This window comes from Lissotriton vulgaris, unplaced genomic scaffold, assembly GCF_964263255.1.
Source record: "Lissotriton vulgaris unplaced genomic scaffold, aLisVul1.2 SCAFFOLD_1853, whole genome shotgun sequence".
NCBI classification, from domain to species: domain Eukaryota; kingdom Metazoa; phylum Chordata; class Amphibia; order Caudata; family Salamandridae; genus Lissotriton; species Lissotriton vulgaris.
Genome location: NW_028249619.1, coordinates 108,652 through 122,354, shown reverse-complemented (window position 1 = coordinate 122,354; position 13,703 = coordinate 108,652). Strand labels below are relative to the sequence as shown.

Genomic DNA, 13,703 nt, shown 5'->3' with positions numbered 1-13,703 from the left:
TGCTGGACAACCTCATACCCAATAATAAAAGTGGTTGATATTTCCTTAAGAGGAAATCTTGTATCATGATAAAGCAAATAAGCTCGGTTTTTACATTTTAAAATAAGAATGCATTCATGTAATTTTAGACCCTCTGGGCTTATATTTTGATTCGACCGATAAGAATTTGTTAAGGCTGTAGGCATGTGATTTTTATCATAATTACCCCTGACAATGACAGCGTAATTGTGAAATTCCATGTATGTCTTTTCTATAAGCCTGCTTGTATAGAGGCGTTGCTGTTTTAGGATTAGGGTTATTTGGTGTGTAAATTATTACATAGTACCTTGCAAATAACAGAATCATACTAGATTTATGGAGTTTGTTGATCAATGACTTTTCTGTAGGTTACTTTATGTGTACCCTGGTTATTCTGCAAGATACCTGCATGAAGGGTTCCAATATGTACTGCCACCTGGCTTACTATAATTTTGTGCAAAATATTTTGTTGTGTTTGCATGAAAGTAGAAAAAGCATTGTCTGGACAATGATTTCTCAAGTGTTATTGTGCATGTTGCTGTGTTCAAATTTCTAGTCCACCTCCTTTAACCAGTCTTGAACTGCTCCACCTCATTACCCGAGAGTCAAGAGTTTAAAAAGGCTACGTGGTCCTCAGTTTTAGAGTCTGCAGTAAGGAGGCCCCTGGACACCAGCGGTGAAAGGCCCCCAATAACTCAGTGGAGGCCCAGTAACATTTGATTGCCTTAGAGCTTCCTAAACAAGATTTCTCACAGGCATAATGTTTGGAATGTTACCCTTTAAATAGTGAATATAGCATTAAAGCCCAGCGCTCATGGTTATAACAGTTGCTAAAGGTCACAAGCCCAAGTTAATGACCTGAACCATGAATGACTGCCTATAACGAGGGAGAGGGTCCAAAGCATAAAGCCAATAATGCTATTAGAACATTCCACGTACTGGGGTAGAATGATTGAAACAACCAGAGACTAAAGGGGAGAACATTATTGAAATGTTAGAGGCGAAGACTAAGCCTGCCATTCTTGACTATGAGCTGCTACATTGTCTTCAGTGAAACCCCCAACATTCCAATGTTCTAATTGTGATTAAAACATTGGAATATTGGCGGCTCCACTGAATATAATGAGGTATCAGAAGGCCAAAAAGGACTGATAAAGGCTTTCTGTTTCAACATTCCAATGTATCTTTTCTGTTTCTTCGGGCCGGATTCACAGAATGAACTTAAGACTCAATCCTAAACTTACTACTGTGTTGGTATTCACAGTTTGCACTTACTACTTTTGGTATTCACAGAATGAACTTACTCATTTCGGTATTCACAGAAGTTAGGAATCCAAACTTTAGGACTCCTAAATGCCTTCTGTGAATACCAAAAGTCTTAAAATTAGGATTTTTCTCAGTTTAGTAGTAGTAAAGTTAGGACTCCTAACTTTCGGACTCCTAAATGCCTTCTGTGAATACCGAAAATCTTAAACTTAGGATTTTTCTCAATTTAGTAGTAGTAAAGTTAGGAGTCCTAACTTTACTACTACTAAATTGAGAAAAATCTTAATTTTAAGACTTTCGGTATTCACAGAAGGCATTTAGGAGTCCTAAAGTTAGGAGTCCTAACTTCTGTTAATACCGAAATGAGTAAGTTCACTCTGTGAATACCAAAAGTAGTAAGTGCATTCTGTGAATGCCAAAAGTAGTAAATTCATTCTGTGAATACCAAAAGTATTAAGTGCAATCTGTGAATACCAAAACAGTAGTAAGTTTAGGATTGAGTCTTAAGTTCATTCTGTGAATCGGGCCCTTCCTGTTTAACTTGTAGCATACTACCCTCAGTGGATGAAATGTTATAAGGGAGAGTGCATTTATTTCCCATTGAAGCACTCGTGAGCAGATCTGCTCTACTAAGTCACTTGTCACTCAACCTATCTGCTGAGAAGTGCTTTTTCCACTGTGGATTGCTTTAAAGCAATCCTATCCCAGTTTGAGGTAACCTCACTACATTGCACTAATTCCTGGATTATGTGTGAATTGGTGAAAATTGAAGAATTTTCTGCATCATATGAATATCATTATTCGAGGGCGAGTTATTTGCACAGTGTAGTATATTCCTCCCGTTATGAGTGCACACATAGGGTACTACATTTTAAAACGGTATTTACTGTACTGAATTCTGCTTGCAGCATATTCCCCTTCCCCCAGTTTTTTTTTCTAGCAAATTCGTACTGACGAAATCTGACAGGGGAAATTCATGAGTGGAGTTTACTGCAAAATCTGGTAATTCAATTAATGTAAAACCCCATAATCAGGCTCAAGGACTGAAAACTTTGCTATTTACTGTACTGAATTTTGCATTCGAAACAGTTCCCTCTGCACAATTCTTTTTAGCAGATTCGATTTAAAGAAATCTGTCAATGAAAATTCAAGAGCGAGTTTACTGCAAAATCTGGAAATGTACTAAATGTAAAAACCCATATCAGACTTGGCGCCTAAAAACCACATTGTGTTGAAAACAAATTGCAGTTATTTAATGTTAAGGCTCACATTACATAATGATGCTTGAACATGTTTTATGCGGTAAGCGTCAACAAAACACAACACAGAACGCCCACGTATGTATCAAAACTTTATTTTTTAAACAAAAGAATCCACCATCGGAATAACATTTCTATAAAAAAATGAATATGGGACTGTTCTACAGCGCATTACAAAACCCCCATTTTTTCCATGTTGTAGTATACAAGATTATGTGTAGAAACAGTCATTTCTGTAAACTGTAAGCAAGATTCCTTTTTGTGAACAAATTGTACACTTAAATATTGCAGTTACTAATCTAATTTGGTTAAAAATGCTAGAGTTTGACAATTTGAAGAAAACTGCTATTTCAGAAAACCTGTTTCTAGGCTTTTTGAAGCAGCAAAATTCTTCTGTAATAAGGCTCGTTAAAGCTATAGTGTTCCCATGTCTGAGCAATGCGATGAGCAATCCTCGAGTAACATTTTGGGTAATTTAAAATACAAAAGCTTCTTCAGATATGAATGCCATGGCTGTGAGGAAAACTGCAACAATGGATGTATAGAATAAGTCGACAAGTAGCCAGATGCTGAGAATAACGATTAGGAAAATATGACACAGAAGGCATGGAACACTGCAGCTTTAACAGAACTTTCCTAGATGTCTGACAGATAGCTCTTTCATCATAAATTATCTAAAAGGAAACACTCTAAATAATAAATTAAATATTACTTATAAAAAAGTAACCCCCCATCTCCCCAACATGGTGACAACTCACCGAGATCGGAATTGTCAAGTATATTTTACAATGGGAAACACAGCAATTTCCCCTTCCTGTGTTACCACACTTTCTCGCACATGGGAATACAGGGACAGAACAGCAATAAAGAGGCTCTTGGTGAACGGGTCATTCCAATTGGCTGGCTGCAGTCAGGTCTGACCAATAAAGTAGGTGTTGGCATGGATTGTGCTGGGAGCCAGTTAAGTTATCTGTAAGTTGAGTGGTTCTTGTTGTGGCATGTTGGTTGTGTAAAGGATGTGCAAATTGTTACTCTAGCGATTATATAGGGCGCTTTCCTAATGCCTTGCACTAGAAATCAGTGACCAACGGCAATGCATGAACTGACGTGTTTTAACAATGGGAAACTCTCTCTTGAGCATTCCATTCCATGACATTTGATCTGTATTGTTTAAAAAACAGAGAAATACAATTTACTTGCAAATCACCCTAAAAAGAGGGCAGTCCAGGCAGAGGCGGTAGGCCACCTCCTTGCGGCAGAAGACTGCAAGAGACCCCGGACACAGGGATCTGTCTGCACCTGTGAAGGGCAGAATGTAGTATTAGCAACTCATACAGAGTTCTTCAAGTTTGAATGAGACATAGAGTGGGGCTAACAAATTTCACACACTTGATTAGTAATTTAGTGTTTAAGAATATGGTGGTGCACTACTGCATTTGCTCATAGGGATGCGTACATTTCTCGATATACTCACAGAAACATAAATGTTCCACTGAATGTTAAAGGAGGAGGTGATGCTTCAATAGTAATGAATATTTTGAAATGCATGAGGTTTATCTTTTAATATTAAATCATATAATAACCACTCCAGAGGTCTTTGTGTCTCAGTATAATATCCTATCCGTATGAGGCTGCTCTCCTGAAGCCAGCGTTTGATGTCCTTCAAACGGAGGGGAATGTTCATTACACATCTCTCAGAGCCCGAGAGATGGAGTGGATGAGATGCAATCCATCATAATTTAGAATCTGCCACCGACAGGTTTTCTGGCTCATAAACCGTGTGGATTGCTGAGTTACCCAGTAGATGGCAGGACATGAAGTTTATAATCTTGATTATAAGAGACCGAAGCTTTGTACTGTGCACATTTATAAGCATTACAAATACCAGCAGTGCCATTCACCACTTCATCACTCCCAAGCTAGTGCTGACACAAAGTTTCCTTCCTTCTGATACAAAGTAATGAAAAACAAGGAACAGTATACTATAGGCAAGAATGCATGTCCCGGAAAATTGTGGGTACAAATTGAACAGTCGCACTTTAACGATACAATGGGTTGCAGCAAAGAGTGAGTGCACAATCTGCCCCTGATTCTAAGTTGCATTCCACACACTCACTGTGTAATTATGCAGCATTTGCATACAATTGACACATTCTATGGGGGTGGAAATCAGGACTGTACTTATAAATTGTAATAGTTTTTAACTGATTTTATGACACCGTTTGGGTGGAACGATGAGCTTTTGCCTGAAAAGAGATTTTAGGCCCAAATGTAATCAAGGCCCTTAGCTAAAATCAGTTCCTTTATTATGAATAAGTCTCTTGTAAAGTGATAAAATCTTTTTATGTAGAAACCCAAGGAATAGAAACATGAATATATGCGTTAACATCTTCAGACCCACAGTAGTAAACCACATTTTATGAACAACAGTTTATAGCACTAATTCCTGGATCACAAGTGGGCCATAAAATGTCTATCCCCGTGCAAATATCGGTTTGTACAGGAGTCAGAATTTCAAGTAGTACCTAGTATAAAGCACCCAAGAATTACAAGCTGTAATGCACTATTTACTACCACACTTTTCCCGACATCAATGTCGGCATTTTAAGGTGGTCAAAATTTACAGTGGTGAAAATTCCTGGTAACTACCGGGAATGTGGAATGGGGTGTAGTAGGCATGAAACTCCATACCTTTCACTACATTTCCAAGTTTGAACTCTGGATGGCAGGTTTTTACTGAACCAATTATGTGCCTCACTTCATGGTATTGGTATTGACTGGGCCTGGTGAAAATATTGTGCCCCTCTGCCCTACTTGTGATTAAGCAGAAGAGGAGGATACATGAGAGGAGAGAATGAAGAAGTTTGGGTAAAGAATGTCAATTACCAATAAATGTAAGAAGTAGGTAGCAGTGACATAAATGCTCTGTATTTATTAATTTACTCTATTTACAAATGTGGAAGAGGCTCTCCTTATGGTATAGAATGCCGTCAGTAGTTGCACTAACAGTAATATATATTATGTTAGTCCTCTAAAAGGTATCAACCAATACTCAGAGTCTATTTGTTTTTCACGGACCAACCTCCTATAGAAACAATCTTTTTTCCCAGTCAGCAACGTGAAAGAGCGAAGATATTTCTCTCATACATATTAATATTTTTAGAGTCATCAGGCCAGAATACACATATTTTGATGAAAATATCAAGGCCTCAAATTAATCTTATTGTATTATTTTTTTATTATAACGTGGACTAGCTGGACCTGATTTATAAAGTTATTTTGTGGTTCAAATTACATTTGAAAAAAATTGTCTTTTCAAGCAGCTTTACATTTTGGGATTGAGAAGAGGACATCAGGCTATGGTCCGGGTTCACAAATATCTTTAATGAGAAAGATATTTTCACTGTGGAGACTAAAAATGCTGAAAGCACCCGTGTACATGTGGGCCATATAAAATGACACAAGCGAAAAACCCTTTCTATAGTAAGCAGTAGGAAGTCACAAAGAATTCCAGAAGTACTTCCAGCAAATTTAATTGTTGCAGCTTCTCAGGAGAACTCTTGGAAACGTTTGTGAATTCAAAAAATTGTTTCAAATAGGAGAAAACCTTAGGAGGCAGACTTTACATTGTGAATTGTTCATACAGTGTTTTACTCCACATTAAGGTGACTGACTTGGGTAAAGGCGTTTGTGAATCAGTCCTGATAATAATTTACACGGCAACTTACTTGCAGAAAAAAACTTTGCGAATTAGGTCCATAATTAGCGTGTTCGAAATTTACAACACTAATTTATAATAGGTATCAGATATGTATTTGAAGAAACCATATTCCGTGTCTATATGTGTGAGATTTTTTTTCTTCTACCAAAGTAGAATGTAATACGGCGTTTGAGTGCTGTTCAGCACCTCCAAATTGCGCCAGATCCATTATTCTATGTGCCTAAATAATTTCAAAACACACAAGGGCTAATATGAAATGTGGATACTTTGCGTATTTGATATTTTGATAGGAATTGCATTAGTCTAATTCCTAATTCATTTGATTATGGTTTTTTCATTAAGGATCCTATAGGTGACTGCGATTCCCTTTCATTGCTACCGGATATTTATTCTCATTTATATCCTCTTTTCCCCCTTTATTCAGATGTCTCTCTCATGTTTCAGTGCTCTGTATTTCAACAATTTCCATTCGTCATGAAGTATAGCATATAATTACTCTCTTCATAAAAGGAGCAATTAGTTGGTGAAGAATCAATCCCATCCAGGTACTTTTAAATTATGAGCCACTCAAGCTTGTAATAGAAGAGAGAAGTGAATGAAATAATTCAGCTGAATCTTTCTTATTATTCAAGCTTCCTAACCGACAAATATGCAAAGCCATTGCTTAATTTGAGTTGGTGGTTGCCGGTGGGGGTCACCAGACCTTGTTTTTGGGGTCCAGCACTTATTTTCCTAATCAGACACTTCCTGATAGGAAGAGATGGAAAAACACAACAAACAGCGTATGGAGTATCTTGTACTGGATTAACGAGGTATTAGGTGTATTTAAGACTACCTTTCTTGTTATTCGGATGCACCCATGTCTATTTGCACCAGCCGTGGGCTTCTTAACAGACATTCGGGCAATGGCACTCTTTCTTTTACAAATTAAGAATTGTCAAGAGAGAAATTTCTTTTAGGCAACACAGGTGTACACTGCTTTAAATGTTTATGTTATGGATGCACAGATTGGTGAATCAATGAAGAAGCAATTGTTATAGATATTTGCAGTAGGATTTCACAGAGACCATCTATCACAAGGGTTAACAAAGGCCGTGATTGGTTATTCAAGTGATCTTTCATGTGCTGCGTGTGGTCACTGGGACAAAACAAGAAGTTTATTGGTGGGATAAGAATTCCACCATTTATGAATTTAAACTGATAGATTAAATGGGTGTCTATGTTATGTGTTTGTGTACCTATAAGCACCGTCATGGACAAGCACGTTGGAGGCATGTTAAATTCCCTGTGTTATCTCTTATACCACATTCTGGTTCTTAAGCTTCAGGCCAAATAATGTTTATTTAGATGACCCTGAATCCATTTTGATAATTTGATTATAGGAGAGAAGGAAGCTGGGAAAACATTTAATTCAACTTATGATTGGGTGGTTTCAAAAGCTACGCATCCATAATTATAGTGGTTCAGGTTGAAAAGGAAGATTACAGCGTTGTCTGGAAAACAATTGTCACTTTTTTGAATCTGTGCCTAAAATTGATGCTTTCAAGTCAAATGGATGCTTTTGTCCTTATTGTTTTTCTGCCCATCACAAGCATGGTGTCCACAATTACTCTGGCCACAGAGAAATACTTCATGTTTGTGCTGCTGAGATTGTTTTCAAATATTTGAATCACTAAATTATAAAAAAAGATGTTGTCCTGGGCCTTATTCACAACATTTGAATTCGAGGAAAGGTACGAAAATCTGGTACTTTTGAAATGATCTGTGATTTCTTTGCGAATTAAATTCCGAAATGTCCTCAAGCACACCAAACTGGAATTTGTAGTTGCAATTGATTTTATACCGGATTCCGCGGATAGATAGTGAACAAAGACAGTAAAGTGTTCTCAAAATACCCAAGTTCCCACAGTGAAAGAAGTATTCGATCGTTTACGGCAGCATCATATTTGTATTTGCCAGCGAAAAGTATTTTCCACGATTTAGCATTGAAAGACTCGATAGAAAACATTGTAATGTAAAGTCATTGGCACTGATGAAGTTTCTCTTTTAAGACATGGCCACTTGTGGTGACTGTGTATCACAAATTCGGGTGTGCTGCAGTGTTCCCCTGACACTTGATCTGTTTAGCCAGCAGCATTTTTAGAAGCACCTAGAAGGCAGAGCCTGTGATAGCGTTCAGTTGCTTCATTAAACCCTCCAAGCTTGCCATCTGCTCGCTCAGGTCATCTTGTTCATATACCTGTGAAAACCCCAGAAAAAAAGCTTGCATTAGCATACTGTATTGTAATCAGCAAATGTACAGCAGTCAAAGTTAATAACTCCTAGCACGATGCCTGGGCTTTGTATGCACAAAAAAACTACTTGTGAATTAATAGCTAGGAAAGGTGGTGGCAGTGTTATACTTAGAAAAGAGACCAAATACTATTATTCAATGCAGGGGTTTTTGAAATAGTGATTGACAGTTTCAATGTTCATTTGAATTACTGCCAGCTGTGCAAAGGGACAAAATGCTCTTGACAACACGTCAGCTGTAAGTTTTTTTGTTTTCTGACTACAGGGCTGAAAAAATAGAACATTCAAGTTAATACTCATTCAAAATGAAACTGTTTGCTAAGTTTAGACTCCACTGGAATAAAATGAGGTTGAGTTTAAATATTTCTCTGAAACCAATCCCTAAGCGTAGGCTTTATAAACACTCCTCAAAATCCCTTTACATTTCTAAAATTGATAAAGTTCAGATCAAATATTTGTTGAGCTTGGCAACTCTTTTTACTGATAAAATGTTAGTGTAACCACTACTCTCCAAGGAGGGATGGCATAATTTAATTTGTAGAAAAGTGAATTCGGATGGTTATAAGCCCAAATCGTCCTACCACATGAACTGAGAACAAGCATCTTTGTGCTGCTAAAAAAATGGTAAAATATAATAATCCTTTACTCAATTCATTAAAAAAAAGTTAGCAAAATGATTTGGACGAAAATGATGTTTCCTAACAAACAGAGTGATTCTGTAGAAAGGCAATTATCCACATACCAGGAACAATTTGATAAAGAAGAAAATAATAGGCATAAATAAATGCTCTACATGTGATAGTGAAAGCATTTCATATTTCATATGGTGATTCAGCAAATATTGTGTCTTTTTAGACCTTTTCAATTAAAAACAATTAGTATCCCCACTCCACTACAATATAATTATTATTCCTCACATGATTTGTCACTTTCTATATCGACACTAACCAAATGCAGGAGGATCTTACGGTGAGATAATGCAATTGGAATTATGTTTGTGATTTGAGAACTATCGGACATCAGTCCTGATATGCACTACACTTTTTGAATTAAAATTCTCATTTGTTGGTTTACCATTACTTTAAATTGCAAATAGGCAGTTCTAGAACAAAATCAATTTTTATATAATATTGGGAACCTTTTCAAATCTGAAAAATATTTGCTTTGATAATGCAGATTGAGTCACGGCATTGAAAACATTTGATGACCTGGATTTCTGTGGTATCTAATATTTCCATAGGTTGAGTGCCGTGATTCCTACATCAACTGAGTTTTCATGGACATCCAAGCAGAGGCATGTAGTGGAATAGACTGTTGTGCCTTGGCGGAAAATATAACTCGGTGGGAGACTAGATATGAGGCAAAGGTAACATTTGATTCACAGGCCCTGGCACACTTCAGTGCACTTTACTAGGGGCTTACCAGTAAATCAAATATGCCAATCAGAGAGAACCAATTTTAACAACAATTTACATAAGGAGCACCTGCACTTTGACTCTGATCAGCAGTGGCAAAGTTAACAAAGCATCTAAGCCAGTAACAATGAAATCCTGGGGTTGAAGGCAAAAAGTATGGGGAAACCATGCCAAAGATGCGAAGTCTAACAATGGCATTGTTTCAATAAAAGTTTAATAAGTTTATTGCAAATTAAGTTGGATCGTTATCTTTTTTTATTTTCTAACTATATATTTTTCTACTGTGCTTTTAAACAACATATTGTGTTGTCAGGTACTTCTAGCCTTGCTTTTCTCAGGCCAAGCTACCCAGAGTAAGAAAAGTAAATTATAACCTTAAGTAAATGCAGTTTACAATTAATTGTCCCATTGACAAGGTGATGTGGGAACTCAGTCAAACCTCTAATGAAGACGCCCCTCTCTATCATAAGGTATGAGATGGATTCATATAAACAAACAAAAATTATAGTTTAGAAATATTTCTCCTGAAAAATACTATTACAAAATACCTTCTGTGAATATTTAAGGGATATTACTTTTTGCATTTTAAGGCACTGAAAATATACTATTTTTTACTTGGGTATAACTGAAAACCAAAATGGAAAATAGCAAAATCTGTAAACCAATATAGATTTTGAACTAATTATCACAATATATCTTGGAGAATCATGTAACTTTTAGCTTTCAACAAAGGCCGTCAATGTATTATCTTTTTTTTTTAATCTGCTATATCTCAAAGTGGTTTTGTGTGAATGGATATGTGAAAGAGACTATTATACACTACCCTTACACTGGAAGGGTCTTCTGAATGTTTGTGGCCTTCTTCTGTTACTTCAGGTGCTGTTGGCACAGAAACCGGAAGGAGAGGAGATCTTGCCTTTCCTCCCAATCCCAGAGATGCTGTTTTTACTTGGGATTTAGGAAGGTTTGACCCTGAAAATTAAAAGTAAACAACAATTAAACATGTTTTTTTAAAACAGCAAAATTGTGACAAGCATGAATTCATTATGTTTGCTAAATATAATCTCTTTATTTCACAACTTTTCTGGGTACCTTAACAGAAGAGCAGATGTCTGACATCATGGTACAATTTTGGATTTTTTATAAGGATAATCATATACTGTATCAAAAGGATTTGCCAGACCGTGTGCCAAGAGAGAGGCAATGTCAATTGCAATGTAAAATCTGAAAGGGTGTATTGAGCGGCATCCAGTTTGTCCACAAAGTCAGGAGCTGTGACACATTTGTAACCTAAGCACTGACCATGTTTCATGATTCCAATGTACATGACATATATCTGCATCTGCCTCACATTAATGTTCCTAAACCTGCCCCTTGTGAACCAAAACTGAGCCTGCATACGACGAACAAATGTTAGTTCTGAAGTCTTGATTATAGTAAATAGAATTCTATCACTTTAATATGCATAGTCTCATGTTAGTAACCTACATTTAATGCATAGTATCTATTTCTGACTAAAAGTAAACCCAGGGCTAGGTTCATCAAGACATTTTGCTGAAGCACAAAATGTAAAGTGAGGCCAACCTGAGAAAAAGTATTTACTTTCCAGTGCAAAACCTTTGTATAAGTTGTTCATAACAATATTTAATATGCAGATGCCATGCACACATGAAGGATAGAGAATAGAGCATGGTAATGTACCTCTGACATCACTACAAATGGCTCTGTGATGATTGCTCCTTGAGCAACACAGCACAGCAACATTGGTTGTGCTACTAGAGGGAATACAAATTCTGCAATGTGTTTTCTAGTGTCTGCATTCAAAGACTCTTATGTAATTGTACAAAGACACAGAATTATACTGGCCAGAAAAACAAAAAGATAAAATCTGAAATAATTATTTCATAACAGAAGGGGAGTGCATTGAAAAAGTGAATGTGTAATACTACTTATAAGAGAAAATGCCATTGCCAATTGGAGTGTGTAGAAAAAAATGAAGTTCTAAATGAGAATTTGACTGATTTCTGAGGATTGATCAATAAGTAGAGTTTTGACTAATATTTATGATGGATGGCTGAATGAGTGATGGCTAATGAATTGACAGATCACGATGGGCATATGGATGATGATGAGAAGAATGAATATGAGTGTGACAATGGATAGAAGAATTAAAGTAATGATGAATGGAAAATGAGAATGACTGCTTTAATAAAATGGATAGGTGGGTGAGCGTGTGAGGATGAATGAAGGTGAATAGGCAAGTGTGATATTTTAAAAAGAAAAATAAATGCAATTGATAGTAAGGATCAATAAACATTTTGATAAAAAATGTAGAGGTAGGATAAAAGGTGAGAGCGTGAATATTGATTTTTAAGTAGGATTATAAAGAGATTATCGAATCCCTCTAGATGTCAAATAGCTGTATGAAGGCAAATGACCTATTCTCGCAAAATTGCCCATTCTTTACAAAATAATGAAAGCTACGTTAGATTCTGAGTTCGGTGAGACATTGCTAAGCTAAAGATACTAATTTTCTGGTGGCTTCTAATAAAACACTCACATTATAGTTATAATCTAACCATTCAAAATGCATTGCATACCAATCAGCTCGTCTGCCATGCTGAGACTATCAATGATTATCAATCGATGGTAACTCTACCGCCCTACTGCGAAAAGCATCATGAAACATGTCTTCTTTGATAAAAGATGTCTGTGTCAGCACTTACATCGGCTTTGCAAGCCACTGCCTGTCGTAAAGGGCCTCGAACGGTCCGAGTGCAAGGCCCTGGAGTGACCTTCAGTTGAGATTAGCCTCAAAAGGATCTTCCATAGACATGGGAATGACTCTGTCGGATCCAGTGACGTAACAAGCCCAGTGGTGCGGGGGGCCAGGCTCTAATGGCCCATCTGGCACTGTGCATTGGCGGCAGACCCTGGCCTGAGAGCTCCTGATTGGATCGCCAAATGGGATGCAGCGTAGGCAACAAAAATGTTTTTTATTTATTTATTTCGGTACTTAACTGTAATGGTCCATATCCCGCATTTTACAACCCCCCACCCTGACCCTCCTCTGCCTGACATCACCGCCCCGGTATAACGCCCTGCACGGGCCGGGCCTGCATATGGGGACCCCTCCATGTACTTTGCTGTGGGGGGGCTTTCAAGTTTCGTTTCACCGCTGGCCCGAACCTCTTGCTAGAAGTAGTTTTTTATGAAGAGTGGGTGGAAAGAACATTTCAAAGACTCACATCCAAGCAGCTGCTGCTGGTGACCTCTGTCCCTGGATAGTGATGAGCTGTTCACTATAGTTATGTAAAGTACAAATATGAAAAACATTTTTGAAGCTCTGGGGGTCAATCACTTTTTTCAGCAGAGTCGAGATTCCTTCAATGACAGCCGTGCTCACACATACATATGCTTTATTTGCTGCTCCTCGTCAATCACACATAAGAAATCAAAGGCAGAATTTGGTTCTAGTGAATTATGTCAATGAATTAAATGCATCTGTCACAGAGATGTGCGCACAATCCACAGGACATGGATTATAATCCAACCTGATACAGATGGGTTTGTTAACTATTAAATTAGGTAATAGCATTACTTTTGATGTAAAGTACTAGAAATGACAGAAATGCGATGTGAACTAATTTTCTAAAAACAAGTTATTCCAAAAAGTTACACACTGTGGCGGGTTGCTGCACTGCATTATGTTAGGCCTTCTATACCGTAGAT

At 37.2% G+C, this 13,703-nt stretch overlaps 1 protein-coding gene across 1 annotated transcript in view; it reads right to left on the bottom strand.

The window, feature by feature from the left end:
* Positions 1–2,622: 2,622 nt before the first annotated feature.
* The window catches only part of LOC147663525 (netrin receptor DCC-like), a gene marked incomplete at its 5' end in the record, with an annotated part of 117,447 nt that continues 106,366 nt past the window's right edge, over positions 2,623–13,703 (bottom strand). Inside the window, 2 exons of the mRNA XM_086950388.1 lie at positions 2,623–8,503; positions 10,801–10,943. Coding sequence (XP_086806514.1) covers positions 8,414–8,503; positions 10,801–10,943 — 233 coding nt within the window. The remainder of the gene's footprint in view (positions 8,504–10,800; positions 10,944–13,703) is intronic.